The following is a 27,033-nucleotide window of genomic DNA, read 5'->3' on the forward strand; positions in this document are numbered from 1 at the left end:
TTTTTACAAATTATATATCTTATAAGGAAAAAGAACCAAACTTTAAAAAAAAACCCTGTTTCCTTTACATCAGGAGTCTTCAAACTTTCTAAACAAAGGGCCAGTTTACTGTCCTTCAGGCTTTAGCGGGCCAGTGGAGTAGAAAATGCCCTGATGTTAGTGGAAGTAAACAATGTCTCATCAATGGTTTTAATGGGAGGAATAGTACCCCATCCTTGTTGTCAGTTGGGAGGAATGGTTCACCATCATTGGTGTCAGTGGGAGAAATAGTGCCCCATCATTGGTGTCAGTGGGAAGAATAGTGCCCCATCATTGGCTCCAGTGGAAGGAATGGTTCTCCGTCATTGGTGTCAGTGGGAGAAATAGTGCCCCATCATTGGTGCCAGTGGGAGGAATAGTTCTCCATCATTGGTGTCAGTGGGAGGAATGGTTCTCCATCATTGGTGTCATTGGGAGGAATAGTGCCCCATCATTGGTGTCAGTGGGAGGAATGGTTCTCCATCAATGGTGGCAGTGGGAAGAATGGTTCTCCATCATTGGTGTCAGAGGGAAGAATAGTGCCCCATCATTGGTGCCAGTGGGAAGAATGGTTCTCCATCATTGGTGTCAGTGGGAGGAATAGTGCCCCATCATTGGTGCCAGTGGGACGAATGGTTCTCCATCATTGGTGTCAGTGGGAAGAATGGTTCTCCATCATTGGTGTCAGTGGGAGGAATAGTGCCCCATCATTGGTGTCAGTGGGAGGAATGGTTATCCATCAATGGTGGCAGTGTATAGAATGGTGCCCAAAGGGCTGGATATAGGCAAGCAAAGGGCCACATTGGGCCCACGGGCTGCAGTTTGGAGACCACTGCTTTACATTCTGTTATAAAACCTATCAAATAAAAATGTACGAACACCCCTAAAATGACCCCTTTTTTGGAAAGTAGACAGCCCAACCTAATCTAATTTGTTGCCACTTTTTTGGCAATGAAGAAACATGCTGGTATTGGTGATTAAATCATGGAGTTTGGATAAAAGACCCTGATGTCTCATTACAGAGGACCAGTCACAAAAAAATAACACATATGAGACTTTTTTGTCCTCTATGTGATAAAAATAAAGTTTAGTGAAAAAAAGTAAAAAAAAAAAAAAAAGTTACTTGAAGCACTTAAAATATGCCCTCCAAAAAAGGTTGACACCCCCAACTCCACATACATGCACATACAAACGTAAACACGTCAGGGGCACCTGCGCATGAAAGCACTGATACACATTAAAGTGTTGCCTATGGAAAATATAGGATACCAAAGTTTGTTGGCATGTTACGGAGCACCCAACTTTAGGGCTTGACATGTGGGGTATCAATTTAGGCAGCACAACCTCATTCTTTAGATTTTTCTAAAAAAAAAAATGGGTCATATATTGTGTTTGTGTGCCCTAAACTTAAAATTATAACTATAGGCAAAACTTTTTATTTTGGATAGAGTAAGGGAGGGTTATAACCCCTGTAAGCTTTACTTTTGCCATCTTTGTCCCATTGGGGATATTTCTCTGCACTTCCTGTCCTATAGCCAAACAGGAAGTGGGAGAAAATCCCTGCAAAATAAGGGGATTCCTTGGGGTCCCCCAGATCACCAGAACAAGTGTCCCCATTAGAGGATTTCCCCTCTATTACTTTTCTGGGGACAACCCAAAATTTGGGATTTTCTTTTACTTTCACTGTCAATGATAATGGTAAACAGGAGAAATAGAGAGGATGAATCTCCTTAACGGGGTGGGGGACAGACAGCAATAATAATTAAAAAAAAAAGACAGGGGTTCTAATCCCTCTCCACTCTACCCAAAACTAAAAAAAAAAAAAAAAGTTTTGCCCTTAGTTATACTTTAACTCTACAAAGCTGTAAAGTTTGTTTTATATTTTCTGGGGCCCCTTGACTACATAGGAATTTTTCTGAAAAAGGGAGACTTTAACCCTTTCGCTGCCAGAGCTATAATATTAGAACAGCAGTTTATCAAGGGCAAAATGTCAGTAAAAAATACACAAATGTTCATTAGATTTGTTATCATACGTGTAGGTGATGTGAGCACCTCCTGGAAGCCTGGCTGAAAAACTGCCAGATGGCAAACCCCATGTCCTGCTATGCTGCTAGGACGTAAAAAATGTCGGTTTTGACTCCTGTAATGAAGCGCCTGCACCATCTTTATGTCACATCACAAAGCATAGGTGTAATTGGACCCCATAGGAAAAATTGGGATTCCTGTTGCTATGCATTGCCGCACAGATATGAACACAGCCTAAACCAACGCATAACTAAGAAGTGGGCGGGATCAGCTTTCATTTTGCCTCAGTGATAGGCAGTGAGAGAGGAATAAATGACTCGGGCTGGAACATTGTGGTAAATCTGTTGTACAATTTGTCTACTACTTCTGTATAACATGGCCTTGTTGTGTCCCCCATTGTCGGCCATTGTGTTTATAAAAGATTTTTATTATTTCGTTTTCATGTGGCACTGGTCTTAGCTCTGCACACTTTCTTCGTTATAGCTGACAGTCGGCATGTAAACCCTGCTCACCTTCCCTTGATTGGCCTCACGGGTCACCATAGCTGATCTCCATGGAAACCCTGACCATTCTCCTTGGACTGGACTCACAAGCCTCAATAGCTGGTATCCATGGAAACCCTGCTTCCTGGATTGGCCTCACCCTGAATTGGCCTCACAGGTCACCATAGCTGGTCTCCATGGAAACCCTGACCATTAGGGTTGCCACCTGTCCAGGATTCACAGTTCGAGTTTGGAATCAGGCGTTCGGGTTTCAGACTGCCTGAAACCCGGACACATTATTTAGACTGGACTATGGCTTCCCAGCAGGGTTGCTGAGAGTGTCTCTTACACTCTTTCACACTGCCCAAAGCCAGCACTAACAACCCCCCCCCAAACACACACACAGACAGGAGAGGAGAGAGGGCGCGATCTGCACCTCTTCCCCCCACCCCTACCCCTCTGTGTCTGCCCACACTCCAATCCCCGGCGCTGTGCCTCAGAAAAGGAAAGTAAGTTGGTGCCGGAAATTTAAAGTCCAGCAGCCTCAGATACATCTGGATGAGAGGTGCTGACTGCCAAGGGGTGAGTGAGCTCACCATCCATCCCTATCTGTAACTGAAGTCTCCCCCTTCTCTCTCCTGCCTCTGAGTGAGTACACTAAGGCAAATCAGGGTTCTCAGAGCACCCCTTACATCAGATTTCCCTTTTACACCAGAGACCACAGTGTTTCCCCTTACATTAGAGTCTTCTCCATACATCAGAGTTCTCAGTGTTCCCCCTTAGATCAGGGTTCCCAGAGGATCCGTTATGTTAGAGTCCCCAGTGTTCTCCCTTACATCAGAGTCTGCAGAGTCCCCCCTTACAGTGAAAGGGAACTCTGCCAGTTCAGATGTAAAAGGGGAACACTGTGGACTCTGATGTAAAGGGGGACTCTTGTTCTTAACTTCATATGATTAGAAATGTTATTTAACAGCAAAATATATGTATAGTTCTTACTATAAGAAAAAAAAATTGCCGTGCGCCGCTAAAGTGTTCGGGTTTGACCTGAAGAAAAGGTGGCAACCCTACTGACCATTCTCCTTGGATTGGACCCACAGGCCACCATAGCTGGTTTCCATAGAAACACTAACCACTCTCACTGGATTGGATTCACAGGCACCTTTGCTGGTCTCCATAGAAACACTACCCACTCACTGGATTGGACTCATAGCCACTATAGCTGGTCTCCATAGTAACACTACCAACTCTCACTGGATCAGCCACCATAGCTAGACTCCATGGAAACCCTGACTATTCTCCTTGGACTCACAGGCACCATAGCTGGTCTCCATGGAAACCCTGACTATTCTCCTTGGACTGGACTCACAAGCCTCAATAGCTGGCATCCATGAAAACTCTGCTCACGTACCCTGGATTGGCCTCACAGGTCACCATAGCTGGTCTCCATGGAAACCCTGACCATTCTCCTTGGATTGGACTCACAGGCCACCATAGCTGGTCTCCATAGAAACACTACCCACTCTCACTGGATTGGACTCACAGGCCACCATAGCTGGTCTCCATAGAAACACTGCCCACTTTCACTGGATTGGACTCACAGGCCACCATAGCTGGTCTCCATAGAAACACTGCCCACTTTCACTCGATTGGATTCACAGGCACCATTGCTGGTCTTCATAGAAACACTACCCACTCTCACTGGATCGGCCACCATAGCTAGTCTCCATGGAAACCCTGACTATTCTTGGACTCACAGGCACCATAGCTAGTCTCCATGGAAACACTGACTATTCTCCTTGGAATGGACTCACAGACCACTGCAGCTGGTCTCCATGGAAACCTTGCTCACTTACCCTGGTTTGACCTCACTGGTCACCATAGCTAGTCTCCATGGTAACACTGCCCCCTCTCCCTGAATTATCCTCACATAGCTGGTCTCAATGGAAACCCCCACCACTATCCTTGGGTTGAACTCACAGGCCGCCATAGCTGGCCTCCATGGAAATACTGCCCACCCTCCCTGGCTTGAAATCACAGACTGCCATGGCTGGTCTCTATGGAAACCTGTCCTTGGATTATCCTCACAGGCCACCATAGCTGGTATCCATGGAAACACTGCTCACTCTCCCTGGGTTGGAGTCTCAAGCCACCATAGCGTGTCTCTATGGAAACCCTAACTACTCTCCTTGGATTGGACATATAGAGAGCCATAGATGGTCTCCATAGAAACCTTGACCACTCTCCCTGAATTAGACTTATAGGCCACTATAGCTGGTCTCTATAAAGATGGGATCCCCAGAGATACAGAAGAATGGCTCCTCTTTGTGTACAGTAAGTCTGAGACAGTTTGGTGGAGGGACATCTCTCAGAACACAATGACAACAGCTGTACCTTTAACAAGTCAGCAATGGCGGAGCCAATGTTTCCATCCTCACAGGTTAAAATATAATATGAGAGAAATACACAGCTTGTCAGTGCTCACCAGCTTCTGAAAATGCTGATTACCTGGCTGTGACCCAGAACAAGCATGGGGCCAATGAAAGCAGATCTCCTAATCTGTGTACTTGTTCTGGGTCAGTGCAAGAGAAAGGCTCAGAGCCAGAGGATCAGCATGACAGATGTTTATTGACAACAGAAAAATTGTATATGTATAATATCGATACAATGCATTAAGACTGTCTTTACAAGAATGACAACTACCTGTATTGTAGTTTGTATTAAAGTTTCATCCAAAAACAGTATACAGTACAAGACAACTACCCCCCTGATTTTTTTTATAATTGCAGTTTTTGTTAAAGTTTTGTGTAAAAACAGTATACAAAACAGGATAAATTGTAGTTTATAGTAAAGCTTTATTTAAAAACAGTATACAAAACAGGACAAGTACCAGAGTTTTTTTTATAAATTGTAGTTTTTATTAAAGCTTTATTTAAAAACAGTATACAAAACCAGACAACTAACCCAGTTTTTGTTTTATACATGTAGTTTATATTAAAGTTGTATCCAAAAACAGTGTACGAAGCAGGGCAGCTACAGCAGTTTATAATTAGCTTTTGAAGTAAGGTGCACATGGAAGGGCTTTGCACAGCACAAAAGCAAAAGATTTCCCAGCACACTTACCAGCTAGCCTGCAAATAAATCAAAAAGGCACAATCTAACACTTGACATTAAAAACAGAGGTCTTAGTTGCACACATTTGCAAATGGGGAAGCGACACTACTTTGCCAAGGCTGCTCTGTAAAGTGCTGTCCTAAGGCTTCGTTCACACAAGACGTATGAATCCGTACCCTGTGTGAGGGTGGTGGGTACAGGCACTTCGTGCATCCCCATGCAGGCAGTCACATTGCACACATTTGCAAATGTATGTGGAAGCTGCACTGCCTCGTCAAGGCTCCTCTGTACAGTGCAGTTTTTTTTTTGTTTTTTTTTTTTTGTATTATTCAGACCCCACAGTTGATGTAGAGGAAGGCGAAAAAAAACCCTAATGAAGCATGGTGTAGGGAAAAAATTCCTTCCTAACCCCCAAAGGATTACTCCATAGAGATTATACATCTGTGGGTGGACATCACAATATCTTTTGATGGTTTTCAGTTTAAAACTGCTTGTTTGATGAATATCAAGAAGTAATGTCCTAAAATAAGGAATCTTTCTTCATCTGGATCTTCTGAAGATGATATCAATGTCTTTACAGATGAACTGTCCTCTCCAAATTTCTCATGAATATATCGGTATATAGGTCAAATCCGGGTATTATTTCACATCAAGAACTATTGTCCAAATATGAGGAATCTTCATCATCATGTCCATCTATCCCTTTAGGGGACGCAGCGGCTGGACAAACACAGCCCTAATTTGACAGGTGGGCAGGAGTGGGTGAGTGGCCCTAAATGCACACAAATTAGGACCTGTGTTCCCTGGCTGCCAGGCTGCTTTGTCCCTATAGCGTAACATAGGCTGACAGCGCCCTGCTGTGTGTGGGCTTGCTGGTTGGCATCCTGCTGTGGGTGGCTTGCTGGTTTGCACCCCGATGTGGGTGGGCTTTCTGTCTGGCACCCTGCTGTGGGTGGACTTTCTGTCTGGCACCCTGCTGTGGGTGGGCTTGCTGGCTGGCACCCTGATGTGGGTGGCTTGCTGGCTGGCACCCTGCTGTGGCTGGCTTGCACCATGGTGTGTGTGGGTTGCTGCTCTGTACAGTGCAGTTCGTTTTTTGAATCTTTGTTCATCTGGATCTTCTGAAAATGATATCAATGTCTTGTGGGGAAATAGCTCGTGGGGGATCACCTTTTTCTGAATGACAGTCCGCAAACGGGCACTTTCTTCAAAATCTGGAGGATGCCAGGTTTCTTTGCAGGAGGTCTGCAAAATAAAAACAAACAAACAGTAAATGAAATCCTTGCCGTCCGGCGCTAACTAAACAAATAGTCTCCTCTCTATACAGTGCGGGGCTGTTCCCCGTCACCAACAAAACATGCAAAAAAGCAAACCTTTTTAGTCCAACGCCCAGGGCTCCTCTCACGCAGGTTCCTTCCTAAATCTCAAAACCAGTGAGCTCTTAAGATGATATCAATGTCTTTACAGATGAACTGTCTTCTTTCTTTTTTTCTTTCTTTCTTTCTTTCTTTCTTTCTTTCTTTCTTTCTTTCTTTCTTTCTTTCTTTCTTTCTTTCTTTCTTTCTTTCTTTCCTTCCATCTTTCTGGGTGAGCTTTTTGGCCGGCACCCTGCTGTGGGTGGGCTTGCTGGCTGGCACCCTGATGTGGGTGGCTTTGCTGGCTGGCACCCTGATGTGGGTGGCTTTGCTGGCTGGCACCCTGCTGTGGGTGGGCTTGCTGGCTGGCACCCTGCTGTGGCTGGCTTGCACCATGGTGTGCGTGGGCTTGCTGGCTGGCACCCTGATGTGGGTGGGCTTGCTGGCTGGCACCCTGTTGTGGGTGGCTTGCTGGCTGGCATGCTCTGTCCCCATAGCGTAACATAGGCTGACAGCACCCTGCTGTGTGTGGGCTTGCTGGCTGGCATCCTGCTGTGAGTGGCTTGCTGGTTTGCACCCCGATGTGGGTGGGCTTTCTGGCTGGCACCCTGCTGTGGGTGGGCTTGCTGGCTGGCACCCTGATGTGGGTGGGCTTGCTGGCTGGCACCCTGCTGTGGGTGGACTTGCTGGCTGGCACCGTGATGCGGGGGGGGTTTGCTGGCTGGCACCCTGCTGTAGGTGGGCTTGCTGGCTTGCACCATGGTGTGTGTGGGCTTGCTGGCTGGCACCTTGCTGCAGGTGGGCTTGCTAGCTTGCACTCTGCTGTGGGTTGCTCCTCTGTACAGTGCAGTTCGTTTTTTGAATCTTTGATATCATCTTCAGAAGATCCAGATGAACAAAGTCTTGTGGGGAAATAGCTCGTGGGGGATCACCTTTTTCTGAATGACAGTCCACAAACGGGCACTTTCTTCAAAATCTGGCGGATGCCAGGTTTCTTTGCAGGAGGTCTGCAAAATAAAAACAAACAAACAGTAAATGAAATCCTTGCCGTCCGGCGCTAACTAAACAAATAGTCTCCTCTCTATACAGTGCGGGGCTGGTCCCCGTCACCAACAAAACATGCAAAAAAGCAAACCTTTTTAGTCCAACACCCAGGGCTCCTCTCACTCAGGTTCCTTCCTGAGTCTTAAAACCAGTGAGCTCTTAAGATGATATCAATGTCTTTACAGATGAACTGTCTTCTCCAAATTTCTTTCTTTCTTTCCGGGTGGGCTTTTTGGCTGGCACCCTGCTGTGGGTGGGCTTGCTGGCTGGCACCCTGCTGTGGGTGGGCTTGCTGGCTGGCACCCTGCTTTGGGTGGCTTGCTGGGTGGCACCCTGCTGTGGGTGGGCGTTTTATGGCTGGCATTCTACTGTGGCTGGATTGCTGGCTGGCACCCTGCTGCAGGTGGGCTTGCTGGCTGGCACTCTGCTGTGGGTGGCTCCTCTATACAGTATAGTTTTTTTTTTGTTTGATTTTGAATCTTTGTTCATCTGGATCTTCTAAAGATGATATCAATGTCTTTACAGATGAACTGTCTTCTCCAAATTTCTCATAAATATATCGGTATATAGGTCCAATCCAGGTATTTTGCCACATCAAGAACTATTGTCCAAATATGAGGAATCTTCATCATCATGTCCATCCACCCCTTTAAGGGGACGCAGCGGCTGGACAAACACAGCCCTAATTTGACAGGTATGCAGGAGTGGGTGAGTGGCCCTGAATGCACACAAATTAGGACCTGTGTTCCCCGGCTGCCCGGCTGCTCCGTCCCCATAGCGTAACATAGGCTGACAGCACCCTGCTGTTGGTGGGCTTGCTGGTTGGCATCCTGATGTGGGTGGCTTGCTGGTTGAGACCCTGATGTGGGTGGGCTTTTTAGCTGGCACCCTGATGTGGGTGGCTTGCTGGCTGGCACCCTGATGTGGGTGGGCTTGCTGGCTGGCACCCTGATGTGGGTGGCTTGCTGGCTGGCACTCTGCTGTGGGTGGCTTGCTGGCTGGCACTCTGCTGTGGCTGGCTTGCTGGCTGGCACCCTGCTGCAGGTGGGCTTGCTGGCTGGCACTCTGCTGTGGGTAGCTCCTCTGTTCAGTGCAGTTTTTTTTTGTTTGATTTTGAATCTTTGTTCATCTGGATCTTCTGAAGATGATATCAATATCTTTACAGATGAACGGTCCATCCACCCCTTTAAGGGGACGCAGCAGCTGGACAAACACAGCCCTAATTTGACAGGTGTGCAGGAGTGGGTGAGTGGCCCTGAATGCACACAAATTAGGACCTGTGTTCCCCGGCTGCCCGGCTGCTCCGTCCCCATAGCGTAACATAGGCTGACAGCACCCTGCTGTTGGTGGGCTTGCTGGTTGGCATCCTGCTGTGAGTGGCTTGCACACCTCCCACATCCACCCCTTTAAGGGGACGCAGCAGCTGGACAAACACAGCCCTAATTTGACAGGTGTGCAGGAGTGGGTGAGTGGCCCTGAATGCACACAAATTAGGACCTGTGTTCCCCGGCTGCCCAGCTGCTCCGTCCCCATAGAGTAACATAGGCTGAAAGCAGCCTGCTTTGGGTGGCTTGCTGGGTGGCACCCTGCTGTGGGTGGGCGTTTTATGGCTGGCACTCTACTGTGGCTGGCTTGCTGGCTGGCACCCTGCTGCAGGTGGGCTTGCTGGCTGGCACTCTGCTGTGGGTGGCTCCTCTGTACAGTGCAGTTTTTTTTGTTTGATTTTGAATCTTTGTTCATCTGGATCTTCTGAAGATGATATCAATGTCTTTACAGATGAACTGTCCTCTCCAAATTTCTCATGGATATATCGGTATATATAGGTCAAATCCGGGTATTATGTCACATCAAGATCTATTGTCCAAATATGTGGAATCTTCATCATCATGTCCATCCACCCCTTTAAGGGGACGCAGCAGCTGGACAAACACAGCCCTAAGTTGACAGGTATGCAGGAGTGGGTGGGTGGCCCTGAATACACACAAATTAGGACCTGTGTTCCCCGGCTGCCTGGCTGCTCCATCCCCATAGCGTAACATAGGCTGACAGCACCCTGCTGTTGGTGGGCTTGCTGGTTGGCATCCTGCTGTGGGTGGCTTGCTGTTTGGGACACTGATGTGGGTCGGCTTTTTGGCTGGCACCCTGCTGTGGGTGGGCTTGCTGGCTGGCACCCTGATGTGGGTGACTTGCTGGCTGGCACCCTAATGTGGGTGGCTTGCTGGCTGGCACCTTGCTGGCATTGCTGGCACACACTGTCAACTAAACACTAAAGACAACACACTAAACACTACACACAACACACAACACACTACACACAACACACCACACACTACATGTTGACAGGCGTCCTCACGACATGTCGATGTTTAGGAATCCAGGCAAGAATAATTTCTTTCCTGGAATGTCCAATGCCTTGACATCTATCGCTGATGGAGTAAGACGACAGGTTGTTTCCATGTCCATGTCCAAGCCCTGCAAAATGAAAAAAACAAAAATGAGATTCTGTATTCATAGATCTCTGACCTGAGTAAATATCAGAATATTGCTTAAAGCCCAATTCCAGAAACAAGTATAAATTACCCTTGCAGTATTTGCGTGGTGGGGGGGGATTTTTTGCCTAGGGGTAGAGGAATAAGGCGTAATAATTTATTCCTTGCTTTGGACAGCCTATATCTATGCAACCGATCCCTCACAGACCCTCTCTAAAGCTTTCCCAGCCATGGTCACATTCTTACCCCCTCACATACAATGAAGGCCTGATAGGCCTGTATTGTACTTGATGATGCAGAGAGGTTAGGGCTAGGTCCCTCTTTCTCTGCCCCTAGAGTTTACAAGCAATAAAGCATTAGAGTGCAGGGTGGGGTGGGGGTGGTGGTTGCCTACTGCGCAATTTATTTATTTTTTAAGTTGGGCTTTAACATCGAACAACTTCTTTAATACAACCTAGAATCTTCTTCCTCTTTCCATGCAGTGGAGGAGCAGATAGGATACCAATCTAGAAGCAAACTACATGTCTGGTCCCATGCCTTCCACCACATCATGATGGTCAAAGCCAAATGTCCTAGACACCCCAGACATTGTATTATCAACCATTGCACCTTCTCACTTCAACTATCACTCCCAGCTGTGCACCAATGGGGTTTATTTACTAAAACTGGAGAGTGCAAAACCTGGTGCAGCTCTGCATGGTAACCAATCAGCTTTTTTTTGTCAAAGCTTTATTGAACAAGCGGAAAGTTAGAAGCTGATTGGCTACCATACACAGCTGCATCAGATTTTTCACTCTCCAGTTTTAGTAAATCATCCCCATTGCGTCTGATGCATAGAAAGTTTCAATCTTATTTACTTCTCCCGTAGAGAATGAAATATTGACTGATTAGTCTGTGAGGTTTTCCTACGGGCTGGGATATGTCTGTACCCCCCTACATTAGCTGTAAGGACACAGCAATGCTCCTTACAGTGTGTAACAATCTTCTTTTTGAATCCTCATAATATAAAGATTTGTGTACTTACAGGGCATACTGAGAAAGGGGGCTGTCCTTTCCCTTGTTCCAGCGACTTCCAATCGATAAGCCTCATGAATGAATGCTGTCTTATTTTTCTGCCGTCTCCAAGCCTCTTGTCCGGACATTTGCATAGCAGCTATAAAAGAGAAATTCAGTTATTTTGAGTTAATTTTGCACTTTTTAGAAAAGAAAAAAAAAAAACTTTGATTACACTGTGTCTCCTCCTGGGCGGTCCTTTCACCCATCGGAGGATCATAGCATGTGAAGACAAACATATAGCCAAATACAGGTGCTGGATGTCTACTGACATGGATGGAATTCATATTATATTCCAGTACAACAAATGAGTACACATTATGATGTGCCGCCATTAGATCGCTTCTAACTGCCTGAGCTCTTTAGATTGGCGGTGACACTTAAAGTAGAATTACAGCCACAAGAAAAGGGAGGAGATTGGATATTTTTTTCTTCTCATTAACATAATTTATCAGCACAGGGCGATAAAAGTAGTTTGATGAATGGAGTTGGAAAGGGTTAGAACCTCTCTGTTAGGTTGTGGTTGCTTTCTGTGTCCCTCCTTGGTGAGATTTCCGTGTCCCCAGGACAGGATATGAAACAAAATGTCCACAACAGGGACACAGACAAGTCTAAAATGAAGGCAGGTGATCTAATCCTCCCCACTATATTCAAAACAATAATACATGGGGAGGAGTTCTGCTTTGATAACCTCATACAATGTGCACATCAGTGATTGACCCCATGTGGCATCATCTTCTCAGCCCTCAGCCCCAGGATGAAGTATTCCCATTGGATCTTCACCATGGGATGAAGAAGCCAAACTACCCAACAATCCAGCTGACAACCAGAATTGGCAACACCCCTACATTATACCCCTAAAGCAGCAGTAGTAGGCCTAGAAACCTTCCCTGTGCCTCTTCAAAATTAAAAATGTCTTGTACTTACTCCGTCTATGAAGATCTTCAGGTGTGGATCCATGTCTGCGGGGTAAACAGGATCTTCGTAATTCACAACCTTCCTATATGCCTGCATGTTGGGGGCAGGAAATGGCACAGTGCCGGTAGCCATCTCGTATATGAGAACCCCCAATGAAAACCAGTCGGGTTTAAACTGGTAGAAGTCGCCATTGATAACCTGCCAATCAGAGAAGAGAAATCAGTTACTTAGTTCCTACAAACTTACCATCCTTTTATAGGGGAAATAATAATATGTATTCATTGAACATGTATTCTAAGGGAGGCATTTACAAAGCACCAGTATGTCCTTACTGTGGCAATAGCACTACTTTAATAAAAATTACATTTATGAAGCACAGCGGTGGAATTGGGACTTTGAGTGCTATTACAGGGAATGGGTGTAAACATAAAAAAAAAAAAAACTTGAGCGAGAGCCTAGTCATGTGACTCACCCTAATCAAATCAGAGTTCTCTTTGTTATGCTAAGTATATAGAACTTCATAGGATACCACAGGCTCTACACAGTGGCATGCATTTAATGAATGGGCCATAATTCTGCAGAGTGTAACAGAGAGCAGGTAGTGATATCTGCTCTCCAGTAGAAATCATCGCAACATTAACCTTGTAGTACCTTTTTAAATTTTTATATGTTTACTATTTCATATGTCCATTATTATAGATATTGTAGCTAGGCTTGCTTTAAGCAAGAGAAATGGCAAAGAACAATTCACTGTGCCCAACAGCTGAACCAGGAGGCAGAGCCGGCATACACAATGGCTGCCCCCCCATGGACATATATTAACCACTTAAGCCCCGGACCATTTGGCTGGCCAAAGACCAGAGCACTTTTTGCGATTCAGCACTGCGTCGCTTTAACTAACTGTTGTGCGACGTGGCTCCTAAACAAAATTTACGTCCTTTTTTCCCCACAAATAGAGCTTTCTTTTGGTGGTATTTGATCAAAAAAAAAGCAATATTTTTACTTTTTGCTTTGATAAATATCCCCAAAAAATTTATAAAAAACCTAATTTTTTCCTCAGTTTAGGCAAATATGTATTCTTCTACATATTTGTAGTAAAAAAAAAACGCAATAAGCGTTTATTGATTGGTTTGCGCAAAAGTTATAGCGTCTACAAAATAGGGGATAGTTTTATGGCATTTTTATTAATAATTTTGCGACATTATAGCGGACACATCGGACACTTTTGGCGCTATTTTGGGACCATTCACATTTATACAGCGATCAGTGCTATAAAAATGCACTGGTTACTGTGTAAATGTGACTGGCAGTGAAGGGGTTAACCTCTAGGGGGCTAGGAAGGGGTTAAGTGTGTCCTAGGATAGTGTCCTAACTGTTAGGGGGCGTGGCTACAAGAGACATGTCACTGATCGCTGCTCCCGATGAGAGGGAGCAGACGAACAGTGACATGTCACTAGGAAGAACGGGGAGATGTTGTGTTTACACTGACATCTCCCCGTTCTTCAGCTCCGTGACACGATCGCGGGACACCGGCGGACATCGAGTTTGCGGGTCCCACGGGCACGATCACAGAGCTCGGCGGCAAAGAGCTTAATGATTACCAATCAGGTGATTTACATTGCAGTGTTCTGTATGCAGTCTAAAATGTTCATATTACAAGTATCAGAGGGCTAGTGATTGGATTGTGATCTACTGAATAGATGAGGCCTAGTGATGGGTAAACAGAGCGTGACTTACTTCTGGCGCCATGTATCCAATTGTTCCGGCTTCACCCATCACCTTCTTATTACCGAACAGATCCATTACTGCCAATCCATAGTCTGCAATACGGACATGACCATTCTTGTCCATTAGGATGTTGCCTAACTTGATGTCTCTATGGACAATGCCACGCTTGTGAAGGAACTCCAATCCACAGCATATTTCCGCCGCAATAAATCTATAAAAGAGAAAAAAATTAGATTATGAAGGAATTACATTTTACAGTCATTGAACTTAGGTAAAAACATTATCCATGGGCATGGGGAGGGAGTACCTGGCTCTATCCCATCACCGGTCCCACCTTTGAGGTTATTTAGGTGACAGTACGGTTGGAGTTCTGGGTATGGCACCTGCTCACCATTTCTGGTTTTATCAGATCCCAGATTCTGGAGTCTCCTGGGAGAACCCATTGGTAGGATCCAGGCCGTAAACATGCTTGTCACAGCAATAGGCATGAGACCGGTACTATAAGACCCCAAGTCTCTCCTCTGCCCTTAAAAGCATTCACAACACCGAGATCTGTGTTTTTCAATGATCTTGATTCCTTAAAAATGTCAGGTCACAATGTCATCACATCCGGGTTACCATAGTGGAGAGCCGATCAAAGCCGATCACAGCTTTGTTCAGCTGTCTGACCAGCCAGTAAACGTGCCAGCTGGTCGTCTGGGTCTCCCGGTAGGATGAGAGAGCCTGAGAAAGCTGTGGTAGGTGCCGGGAGTGGAGGAAGTCCCCTCCCGCTGCATATAAAACGAATCCAGCGGTTAGTTAGACCGCCACCTCTAAAAAACAGTACCAGGGTAATGAATCATGGCGGTCACATGGTCAGAAACCCCGCTCCACCTCCCGGCATCAGAAAACTCTTAAAGAACGTTACTAGGTGACTCTGGACTGTCTCCATCTCCTTCCCCACATGGTGCAATCACTGCCCGCTTTGGGGAAACTGGGATTGCGGAATGCCATGTGTATGAACAGTCTACTTTGAACCCCAACCCTACTATGATAATATAGAGTATCTAAGCTTGGGAGAGGTGCGTTGTCCCCAATTTATGGGGGATGGAGTGACATTACTCTAAAGTATCTACGTCAGATCTGGGTGGACTGATGTAGCTACACATTCTAATGGAGTCCAATGTAATTCTAAACTCCTAAAAGCCTGGATTGTAAAACGACATATCTTATAAAGATTTCTTTCTATTCTATTATCATTGTGGTGATGAGACTTACCTTATGACGGAAATATTAAGAGGGAAATTGTTTACGGTGAAATCAAACAGATCCCCTCCAGAGACGTACTCCATAGCGAAACAGGCAGAATGGCGGGTCTGAAAAGTGGTGTAAAGCTGGATATGGAATGGACACCCTGCCACCATCTGCATGACCTTCTGCTCTGTTTCAATGGCGCCACGTTGATCTGAAGTCTTCACAACTGACTTGATGGCCATGATCTTCTTGGTTGCAGAATGAGTTGCCAGAAAGACCTGAAAGAGAGAAAAGACAAAAATCATTTGTGTTATAGGAAAGAACGGTTCTTCATTATTGGGAAAGGATGTAACTAGCATTGAGGAGGAATCAGAAGTAGTTATTGATGAAGGCTGCGAGGCTCGATGACGGACTGTCTTCTGATATCTATGACAGGGAGAGCTTTAGAGCTGCACAATTAATCGTCAAGAATCGTTATCGCGATCTTTACTAAAGTGTTTCACAATTCTTTCTATTAAAGTGTTTCACAATTCTTTCTATGCAAAGAATTCTCTCTGCTCTTCTGAAGCCACAGCCTTCAAAAGAAAGGAAGAGAAAAACTGGGCAGTCTGCCAAGAATCAAAACATTCTTTATCAGTTGAACTAAGTATAAACATTGTAACAATTTGTCAATGGAATAGACTGTGTGTGTGTAAGTGAAAAAAGTTTAATCACTTAAACACTAAGGCCCGGTTCACACTGATGCGAGTTCATAACGAATGTGATGCGTCAAAAGCACTTTATATTCACATGTCATCCCTAAAGTCATTGTTTTCAATGACGGTCGTTCACATACATGCGTTGCGATTTCTCTACGAATGCGATGCGATAAAAAAAAGGGTCTTGTGCGAGTTTACTGCATTGTGTTGCGAATTTAGTCTCCATAGACATCAATGTAAATCGTTCTCGAATCACATTGATGGTTCACATATGTGCGAATTCCACCACACTACTCTCCACAAAAACCAGGAAGTAGACAGGAAGTTAACACCTTTTTTTTTTACTTTATGATTCCATTGGCTAGAATATCAATCGCAGCTATGTCCAACTCCTGAAATTCGCGATAAAATCGCGGTAAATTCGCACCTCCCAAAGGACAAAAAACAGAACAAATTCACAGTGCAGCAGTGTGAACCGAGCCTCAACCTTTTTCTGACATTTGTTGGTTTCAAGGTAAAATCATTTTTTTTTGCTAGAAAATTACTTAGAACCCCCCAAACAATATATATATATTTTTTTAGTAGACACCCTGGAGCAGTGAAGGCGAACCTTGGCACTCCAGATGTTTTGGAACTACATTTCCCATGATGCTCCACTACACAGCAGAGTGCATGAGCATCATGGGAATTGTAGTTCCAAAACATCTGGGGTGCCAAGGTTTGCCATCACTGCCCTGGAGAATAAAATGGTGGTTGTTGCAATATTTTACGTCACACTGTATTTGCGCAGCGATCTTTTAAATGCAATGAATGAAAAAAAAAAAAAAAAAAATAACCAGTAAAGTTAGCCCATTTTATTTGTATAATGTGAAAGATTTTACATCGCGAGAATCGTGAGAGAATCGTGATCTTTTTATTCTAAGCAAAAAAATGGTGATTCTCATTTTGGCCAGAATCGTGCAGCTCTAGAGAGCTTTCTTAATTTTGTTTTCCCGGCTCCTCCCCTCCATAAGGCAGAGTGACATCATTAAGTCTACCAGTAGCTCAATCAGTTTTGGGTGGCTAGTTACTGGGGAGGGATTTGTTTTGTGGGTGGAGCTACTAATCTAGTTATAGATGAGAAAATGAGAACTTACCTGTCCGTATCCGCCTTCTCCAAGCAGACGGTGTAATATGAAGGTTGACTGGCTGTCACAGCGTAGAGATCCTGCAGTGACAAGTTCCAGGCTCTTTCTAGTGTCACAGCTCGGGGGTGTGACAAGAGGTGGAACTTCTGCCGCTGCATTTCTCATAGGTTTTCTAGCTGGTGCGGCATTTTTCATGATCTTTCTAATAGCTGCAACATTTCCCAGGCTCTTTTTAGTGTCACAGCTCGGGGGTGTGACAAGAGGTGGGAAATCTGCTGCTATATTTCTCAGAGGCTTTCTAGCTGGAGCGGCATTTTTCATGATGTTTCTAATCGCTGTAACATTTTTCATGCTCTTTCTATTGTCACAGTTTGGGGAAGTCACGATGGGTGGGACTTCCACTACAGCATTCTTCATGGGCTTTCTTGCCGGTACGGCATTTTTCATGATGTTTCTAATAGCTGCAACATTCATGGTGTTTTTAGTGTCACAGCTTGGGGGAGTCCCTACAGATGATATTGTGGGGACTGCATCCCTATTTTTCATAAAGCCATTAAATGGCTCAGGTCTTATTTTTGGAAACATATTTTCCATCATCACTTTTCTCATTTCACTGGTTAAAAACGCAGAGAAACTCGCAGAAAAGGTCACAGAAGAAGAAATCTCAGGAGCTCAGAAAAACAGATCTTCACTCCAAGAGAAGTCAGACTCTTCTGTGCTCCTCACAGGTGTGACTGATCAGTTTATAGCTCACCAACTGCCGATGACATCATAGAGCTATTCAAACTGGCCAATCACATCACAGGGCTGGTCACCATGACAACTCTGCCAAGTTGGAAACAAGCCAAGATGGCTTGTTCACTAACTGCCGATGACATCATCGTGCTATTCAAACTGGCCAATCACATCACAGGGCTGGTCACCATGACAACTCTGCCAAGTTGGAAACAAGCCAAGATGGCTTGTTCACTAACTGCCGATGACATCATCGTGCTATTCAAACTGGCCAATCACATCACAGGGCTGGTCACCATGACAACTCCGCTAAGTTGGAAACAAGCCAGGATGCTATTTATAGCTGCACTGCCCAATCACATCACAGTGCTAGTTACATGACTCCTCCCCTAAGTCTCCCCTAAATTGTAAACAAGTCAGGCTGTATATTCTCATGTCAGAGATGTGAGGCTGCTGGGGGGTCACATGACCTCAGCCAGTACATTTGTGGATTTCAACTGTCAAATTTCAAATTTTCTCTATTCTGTGGGGGAGGGGAGGGGAGGATGAGATGACTGTTGAGATTTCCATTTCTGGAATAAACCAGTTCATTCCTGTTTTACTTCCCATTGATAAATGTCAAATTCAGATGTGTGGCAAATTACAAGAAACACGACCCCATCCATGAAATGTGCCGTCCTCATATTGACAAATTTCACAAAGATAACACACCAGGATAAGGATCCTTTTTCTTCTTTTATTTTACCATGTCAGCGCCAGAAGGTTTTAACCCTTTCATGACCAGAACATTTTTGCTATTTAGCACTGTGCTACTTCAATTGGCAATTGCATCATTATGAAACACTGTATACAAATGACATTTACAGGGTTTTTCCCCACAAATAGAGCTTTCTTTTGGTGGTATTTGATCTCCACTTGGATTTTTTTATTTTGTATTATATAAATAAAAAAACAGAAGATTCAAATAAATGTAAAAGAGACCAAAGAATTTTTTTTTTTTTCAGTTATAAAACATATCTAATAAAATAGTTTTAAAAAAAAAATCTTCATAAATTTAGACCAAAATGTATTCTGCTACATGTCTTTGATTTTAAAAAAAATTGTATATTATTTGTTTTCTAACTTATAGCGTTTACAATCTTTTTGTTTAAAATAAATAAATAAATAAATAAAGACCAAACATGAAAAAAAAACAATATTTTTTATTTTCAGTTATAAAACATATCCAATAAAATAATTTTAAAAATTTAATTTCTACATAAATTTAGGCCAAAATGTATTCTGATACATGTCTTTGGTAAAAAAAAAAAAAAAAAAAAAAGTTTATATTATTTGGTTTCTTTGTTATAGCGTCTAAAATTTTTTTGGTAAAAAAAAAGAAAAATTAATGAAAACACACCGAAAATTAAAAAAAAAGGAATATTTTTTATTTTCAGTTAGAAAACATATCTAATAAAATAGTTAAAAAAAAATTCTTCATAAATTTAGACCAAAATGCATTCTGCTACATGGCTTCACTAAAAAAAAAAAAAAAAAAGTGTATATTAATTGTTTTCTTACAATCTTTTTGTTTAAAAAAATAAAATAAATAAAAAAAGACCAAAAATGAAAAAAAAAAAAACAATATTTTTTATTTTCAGTTATAAAACATATCCAATAAAATAATTTTAAAAAATCTCATTTCTACATAAATTTTAGGCTAAAATGTATTCTGGTACATGTCAATGGTAAAAAAAAAAAAAAAAAAAAACGTTTATATTATTTGGTTTCTTTGTTATAGCGTCTACAATCTTTTTGGTAAAAAAAAAAATTAAAATTAATGAAAAAACACTGAAAATTAAAAAAAAGGAATATTTTTTTTTTTCAGTTAGAAAACATATCCAATAAAATAATTTAAAAAATCGAATGTCTTCATCAATTTAGGTCAATATGTATTCTGCTACATATTTTTGGTAATAAAATAATTCCAATAAGCGTATATTAATTGATAATTAAAACAATTTAATTTCTTCAAATTAATTTGGGCCAAAATGTATTCTGCTACATGTCTTTGGTAAATATAAACGTATATTGGTTTCTTAGTTATAGCATCTGCAATCTATGGTATACACTCTATATATTTGAAAATTGATCAGTACTAACAGTCTATTTTATTTTGAGGCCCTTAACCACTTGACCTCTGGAAGATTTAACCCCCTAATGACCAGGCCTTTTTTGCTATAGGGCACTGTGTTACTTTGACAATTGGTCGTTGTGCGATGCTGTACCCAAATAAAATTGATGTCTTTGTTTTCCCCACAAATACAGCTTTCTTTTGGTGGTATTTGATCACATCTGCGGTTTTTATTTTTTGGACTATAAAGATAAAAATAACGACAATTTTGGTCACAATATAGAATTACATTTACATAATATACAAGTCACAATACACAATATACAAAACAATATTTTTTTACTTTCTGCTATAAATCATATCCAAAAAAAAAATTGACAATAACAAATTGCTTCATTAATTTAGGCCAATATGTTTTCTGCTATATATTTTTGGTAAAAAAAAAATGTATGAAAAAAGACAAAAAATTTGAAAAACAATATTTTTTATTTATGTTTATAAAACATATCCAATAAAATTATTTAAAAAATCAAATTTCTTCATCAATTTTGGCCAATATGTATTCTGTTACATATTTTTGGTAAAAAAAAAAAATCCCAAAATGGCATATATTGATTGGTTTGCGCAAAAGTTATAGCTTCTACAAACTATGGGATATTTTTATTTAATAATTTATTTTTACTAGTAATGGCGGCGATCCGCGACTTATAGCAGCACTGCGATATTGCGGCGGACATTTGGGACATCTAACTGACACTTTTTGGGGACTAGTGAGACTAATACAGTGATCAGTGCTAAAAAATATGCACTGTCACTGTACTAATGACCCTGGCTTAGAAGGGGTTAAACATCAGGGGTGATCAAAGGGTTAAATGCGTGCCTGACCAGAGTTTTACTACTGTGGGGGAGGTGCTTGTACTAGGGGAAGGCATAGATCGGCGCCCCTGATTAGCAGAGACACAGGATCCATGTCTTCTGTACTGACAGAGCGCAGTTCTGCCTGTGTACAGAATCAGCACAGCAGGAGCGGCCGGCAGCGCTGCCCACGCACAACACACCCGGAAGTGCAGAATCACGTATTAGGTATGCATACCTCCCAACATTTTGAGATGGGAATGAGGGACACCTACTAGCATACATATGTAGGCATAGGACACGCCCCTCTGCCACACCCCCTTAAAGGAGAATTAACCCAAAAAAATGATTAATTAAATCCACAAGGGCTTTTTTTACCACTAATATTCCTTTATATTGGCTTTTAAAATGTACAAATGCAGCAATTTAGAATATGGATGAAAGGTTTAGTGCTGGGAAACACTTTTTGAAAGATAAAAAGTGCATTTTATATACAACTATATAGATCAGACCAAAATGAGGGACAAATGAGGAGGAATGAGGGACAGAGGGACATTGCTCCAAATCAGGGACAGTCCCTCGAAATCCGGGACAGTTGGGAGGTATGAACTGTGGAAGGGAGTTCACAGTTTGAAATGAAACCTCTTCTCATCCAACCTCACTGAGTGGCCACGTGTCTTCTTAAAGACGAAGTAAACCCTCCTGCCAAAATAAAACTAAAAACACACCCTACAAGATAATGAGCTAGTATGAATAGCATACTAGCTCATTATGAAGTACTTACCCGAGAACGAAGCCCCCGCAGCCGTCCTCGTTTCCCCCTCAGGCCGCCGACATGTCGCCCGGGGCTTGCTTCCGGGTATCACGGCTCTGGTGCTGTGATTGGCCGGAGCCGCGATGGTGTCACTCATGTGTGGGAGCCGCCGCGAACGGCACAGTGCAACTGAAGCAACAGCACGTACGTGCCAACCAATGAGAGCCATCCAAATAGATGGGGCAGCGCACCACCCGCAACCATGTGCAATGCAGTTGCAGCACAGTGGTCCGGGCTTTACAGGGTGATAAGGAGGTGACATATTGCCTTCCAGCCCCCTAAAAACTGCCCTGAACCATAGATCACTTTTCAGAGGGGCAACAAGGGCTACAGTCCATGTGAATGAGCCCTAAAGCAGACCTGTCAATAACTTTATTAAAGCGTATGTAAACCCTCACCTTGTAAAACAACCCACTTAGTCTAAAATGGAAGGTAAAATATTTGTGTATACATATGAAAAACATTATAAATACTTTTTTCCCCCTTTTTCATAAGTGATCACATTCCCTCTCAGCTGCATAAGAGCTGGGGGAGGAGAAACAGCAGCACACTGATCTTCCCAATGAAAGGCTGTGCGGGGGAGGGGGGGCAGGACAAATCTGATCATCGGAGGAGAGCAAGCTGAGTTCCCAGCACAGCTAGAGAACTGACCACACTGTGCTCTCATGCCTAGTGTGGTCAGTTTAGAAAAGCAGAGGGACTGGCAGGAACGTCAGAAAATTCAGACAAAGGAAACTATACAAAGAGAACAGGAGACTTAGTCATACAAGTACATGGTACAACAGGCACATATCAAGAATATGAAATGTTGGGCTTACATTTTCTTTAAGTCTTAAAGAAAAAATTCACAATACATCACAACATAATTTTTTTTATAAAAGCTTCATATTTTATCATTATAAAGTTGTCCTTGAGCTCCAGTCAGGGACTTTGCCTAGGCTGAGATGATGTAACCAGTCTGCTGCAGGCAGGAGGAAGCATATCCTCAGTCTCCCCTCCCCCAGTGATCAGACTGTACATTGTTACTTTGGGAAGAGGCTACAAGAGGAGGGGCTGATCTGCGACAGACATTTGTGAACACAGCCAAGAACTGCATGGGCACCAGGGTTTACATGACTGTGTCAACTCTGAGCCGGAATATCAACCCAGGAAATAGTTGATGACCCTGGATGATGCCTGAACAAAGATGGCGCTGCCCTTCTGGAGAGAAAAGCAGGTGAAGACATTGTCGGGGGAGTACTGTGATCTCTACAAGATAGAATAATTTCCTGGAAGGGTTACACTGACACAAAGCTGACCAGAAATGGGCTTGAAAAGATCTATCTAATGACAGGTCCACTTTACACTGAATTGTGCTCTGTAAACATTGGTGTCCCCATCCATCTATTTCAGACTCCGGACTTCCTGTCTTCTTTTATGAATAGCGGCATCGCCCGTCCTTGTTTGATGGTATTAAGCCGGACTTTGTGAAGGCGGACCGCGGAGATGAGCTCATCTATGTGTTTGGAGGTCTCTTCTTAAGAGATGGCCTTGTCTTTGGTTTTCGCTCCCCCCCTCCAATAAAAATGACGTGCCAAATGTGTCATGTCAGGGGGTCACCTTCCCTTAGCCTCGGTTCACACCAGAGGCGGCACGACTTGCAGGTCGCCTCACCGAAGCGACCTGCACACGACTGCCGGGGCGACTTGCAAGACGACTTCTGTATAGAAGTCTATGCAAGTCGCCCCCAAAGTAGTACAGGAACCTTTTTCTAAATCGGAGCGACTTGCGTCGCTCCGATCGGTTCCATTGTACAGAACGGGAGGCGACTTGTCAGGCGGCTAGGTCGCCTGACAAGTCGCCCCCGTGTGAACCGAGCCTTATGCCGCGTACACACGGTCGGACTTTCCGGCATACTTGGTCCGGCGGACCAGAGTGTGCCGGACAATCCGCCCGTGTGTGGGCGGCGGCGGACTTTTCCGGCGGACTTCTTCCCAAAAGCCCGCCGGACCTAGATTTTAAACATGTTTGAAATCTTTCCGTCGGACTCAGTTTCGGGCGGAAAGTCCGCTCGTGTGTGTGCTGGTCCGACGGAAAGCCCGCTCGTGTGTAGGCTGGTCCGACAGACCAAATACGACACGAGGGGATGGTATTGCATCTCGTGCTCGCTGCAATAGGAAAAACAAATCTTCCTATTGCGGCGAGCGCGGGGCATACCAGGCCCTTAGGTCTGGTATGGATTATAAAGGGGAACCCCGCTACGCCGAAAAAACGGCGTGGGGTCCCCCTAAAATCCATACCAGACCCCGGTCCGAGCACGCAGCCTGGCCGGTCAGGAAAGGGGGTGGGGACGAGCGAGCGCCCCCCCCCCTCCTGAACCGTACCAGGCCGCATGCCCTCAACATGGGGGGTGGGTGCTTTGGGGAAGGGGGGCGCCCTGCGCCCCCCCCCCCAAAGCACCTTGTCCCCATGTTGATGAGGACAAGGGCCTCTTCCCGACAACCCTGGCCGTTGGTTGTCGGGGTCTGCGGGCGGGGGCTTATCGGAATCTGGGAGCCCCCTTTAAGCCCCTCTTCTCCCGGTGTCGCAGGTCTTCGGCCGGCCCCTCCGCTCTCTTCATGTAGCTCTATTGCGAGCGGAGGTCCGGACTTCTGGGCTTCTTGGCTTCTCTTCTCTTCTCTTCTCTTCTCTTCTCTTCTCTTCTCCCAGATGTTGACACGACGCTCTCTCCGGCTGGACTGGTCTCTGAGGGCTGCGTTGTGACTTATATAGGCGGAGACCCCGCCCCCATATGATGTCACAGTCCCTGGGCATGCTGGGACTGTGACGTTTTAGGGGGCGTGGTCGACCACGCCCCCTAAAACGTCACAGTCCCAGCATGCCCAGGGACTGTGACATCATATGGGGGCGGGGTCTCCGCCTATATAAGTCACAACGCAGCCCTCAGAGACCAGTCCAGCCGGAGAGAGCGTCGTGTCAACATCTGGGGGAAGAGAAGAGAAGAGAAGAGAAGAGAAGCCAAGAAGCCAAGAAGCCCAGAAGTCCGGACCTCCGCTCGCAATAGAGCTACATGAAGAGAGCGGAGGGGCCGGCCGAAGACCTGCGACACCGGGAGAAGAGGCCGGAGAGCGGAGAAGAACCAACCGGACGCCGGGAGAAGATGAAGCGGAGGGACCCCCGAAGCCGGAAGAAGACCCCCGAAGCCGGAGGAAGATCCCCCCCCGGAGCTGTTTAATAAAATATTTTAAAAACCTGTGTAGTGTGTTTTATTACTTACACTTTTTTCCTAGGTAAATGGGTAGGGGTACCATGTACCCCATACTCATTTACATAGGGTGGGGGGCCGGGATCTGGGGGCCCCCTTATTAAAGGGGGCTCCCAGATTCCGATAAGCCCCCGCCCGCAGACCCCGACAACCAACGGCCAGGGTTGTCGGGAAGAGGCCCTTGTCCTCATCAACATGGGGACAAGGTGCTTTGGGGGGGGGGGGCGCAGGGCGCCCCCCTCCCCCAAAGCACCCACCCCCCATGTTGAGGGCATGCGGCCTGGTACGGTTCAGGAGGGGGGGGGGGGGCGCTCGCTCGTCCCCACCCCCTTTCCTGACCGGCCAGGCTGCGTGCTCGGATCGGGGTCTGGTATGGATTTTAGGGGGACCCCACGCCGTTTTTTCGGCGTAGCGGGGTTCCCCTTTATAATCCATACCAGACCTAAGGGCCTGGTATGCCCCGCGACGGGGCTAGCAAGGTGTCAATCTCGCCGATAAAAGCGGCAAGATTGACATCCTTTTCTAGTCCCGTCGCACCTGAGTCACGTTCAAAATGAACGGACTTGTCCGTGTGTGGGCAAGTCCGTTCATTCTGAAAGTCCGCCGGAACTCCGGCGAAAGTCCGTCGGAAAGACGGGCGGACTTAGCCCGCCGGAAAGTCCCGGCGTGTGTGGGCAAGTCCGTCCGTTTTAAAGTCCGGCGCACCTGGCGGACAAAGTCCGTCGGAAAGTGTGCCGGACCAAGTAGGATAGAAAGTCCGCTCGTGTGTACGCGGCATTAGGCTCTGATTCCACTACTGCGAGTTGTTGTGCGACTTGACACAAGTCACATGACAAGTCAAAACACATGTATTTCAATGGCCCCCCGTTCTAATTGGTGCGACTCAAAAGAAAAGGTTCTTGCACTACTTTGTTCCTACTTCGGTGCGACTTGTTCTAGCAAAGTGTCATTTCTTCAGTGTTGTCACATGAAAAGATAGAATAAAATATTTACAAAAATGTGAGGGGTGTACTTACTTTTGTGAGATACTGTATATGGTGCTCCACCTAGCGTCAGACTTTTGTCCGAAGGGCGTGTGCCCGGATTTCGTCTTGTGTACTAACTTGGGCACCACCCTTTGGGCACCTTCTGCTAATGTCGTGTTTGCTGAGCATTGATTCCGAGCATGCGTGTTCGTACTTTTGTGTGACGGACTTGTGTACACACAATATGAAAATCTGACAACAGACTGTTGTCCGCCAAAAATTTATAAGCCTGCCATCCAACATTTGTTGGCGGAAAGTTGGACAACAATTATCTGATGGAGCGTACTAATGGTCGGATTTTAGGCAAACACTCTGTCATCACACAATTCCCGGCCGAAAATCCGATTGTGTGTACGAGGCTTTAGGGTATATTTACATTTGCAGTTTGGGGGGGCGGTAAAACGCCATCGTTAAGACGTGTTTTTATCACCCCCTGACCCAACCGCACCCCCTTTAGCTGCAGTGGCCAGGGGTGTACACATTTTGCAGGCGCAGCAAGAGTTTTTTGCCCTATCATGGTTGGTGGGTGTATGAGGCTGCTCTGCAAGTTCCCTGCAACCTTGTGAAGTACAGCAAACAAGGGGTTAAAGCAGGCAGAATTGTGTTGCTTTCTCACCACCTGCTTCAACCCCTTGGACCCCGCAGAGGCATACAGTTGTGGGGCGCTTGCAGAATGGCCCCATTGACTTGAATGGGTCATGATTGGTAGGCGGTAGCACCCACCAAAGCAACAGGGGGTTTCATTCCTCCAGCGGCATGTGTACAGCATTGGCTGCTGCCTCAGCAACTAAAGGGGGTAAGGATTGGGGGGGTATACTCAACTGCAGGGATTTACCACCCCCCAACTTTACGTGTGAACAAGCCCTAAGGGAGCACTGCTGCTCCTCTGAAAAGCAATCCAAGTGTATTTGACAGGTAGTGAGGTGGCGATATGTTGCCTCCTCACCACCCCATTTAAACCCATGA

At 45.0% G+C, this 27,033-nt stretch overlaps 1 protein-coding gene across 1 annotated transcript; it reads right to left on the reverse strand.

The window, feature by feature from the left end:
- Positions 1-10,384: 10,384 nt before the first annotated feature.
- Positions 10,385-15,843, reverse strand: LOC141113328 (protein kinase C theta type-like). Its single transcript, XM_073606389.1, has 5 exons — positions 15,481-15,843; positions 14,233-14,434; positions 12,505-12,693; positions 11,549-11,677; positions 10,385-10,507 (listed from the first exon to the last, which is right to left on the reverse strand). Exons 1-5 carry the CDS (start codon positions 15,813-15,815, stop codon positions 10,385-10,387), a joined length of 978 nt encoding a protein of 325 aa, XP_073462490.1. The 5' UTR covers positions 15,816-15,843.
- Between the last annotated feature and the right edge of the window lie 11,190 nt (positions 15,844-27,033).

The sequence above is a fragment of the Aquarana catesbeiana genome, linkage group LG12, assembly GCF_042186555.1.
Source record: "Aquarana catesbeiana isolate 2022-GZ linkage group LG12, ASM4218655v1, whole genome shotgun sequence".
Lineage (NCBI taxonomy): Eukaryota > Metazoa > Chordata > Amphibia > Anura > Ranidae > Aquarana > Aquarana catesbeiana.

Coding starts and splice junctions, on each gene's coding strand:
- LOC141113328 (XM_073606389.1), bottom strand. CDS start 15,815: ATGCTAGTTACATCCTTTCCCAATAATGAAGAACCGTTCTTTCCTATA. Junction 14,435..15,480: donor CTTAATATTTCCGTCATAAG/GTAAGTCTCATC, acceptor TCTCTTTTATAG/ATTTATTGCGGCGGAAATAT. Junction 11,678..12,504: donor TGAAGATCTTCATAGACGGA/GTAAGTACAAGA, acceptor TCTCTTTTATAG/CTGCTATGCAAATGTCCGGA.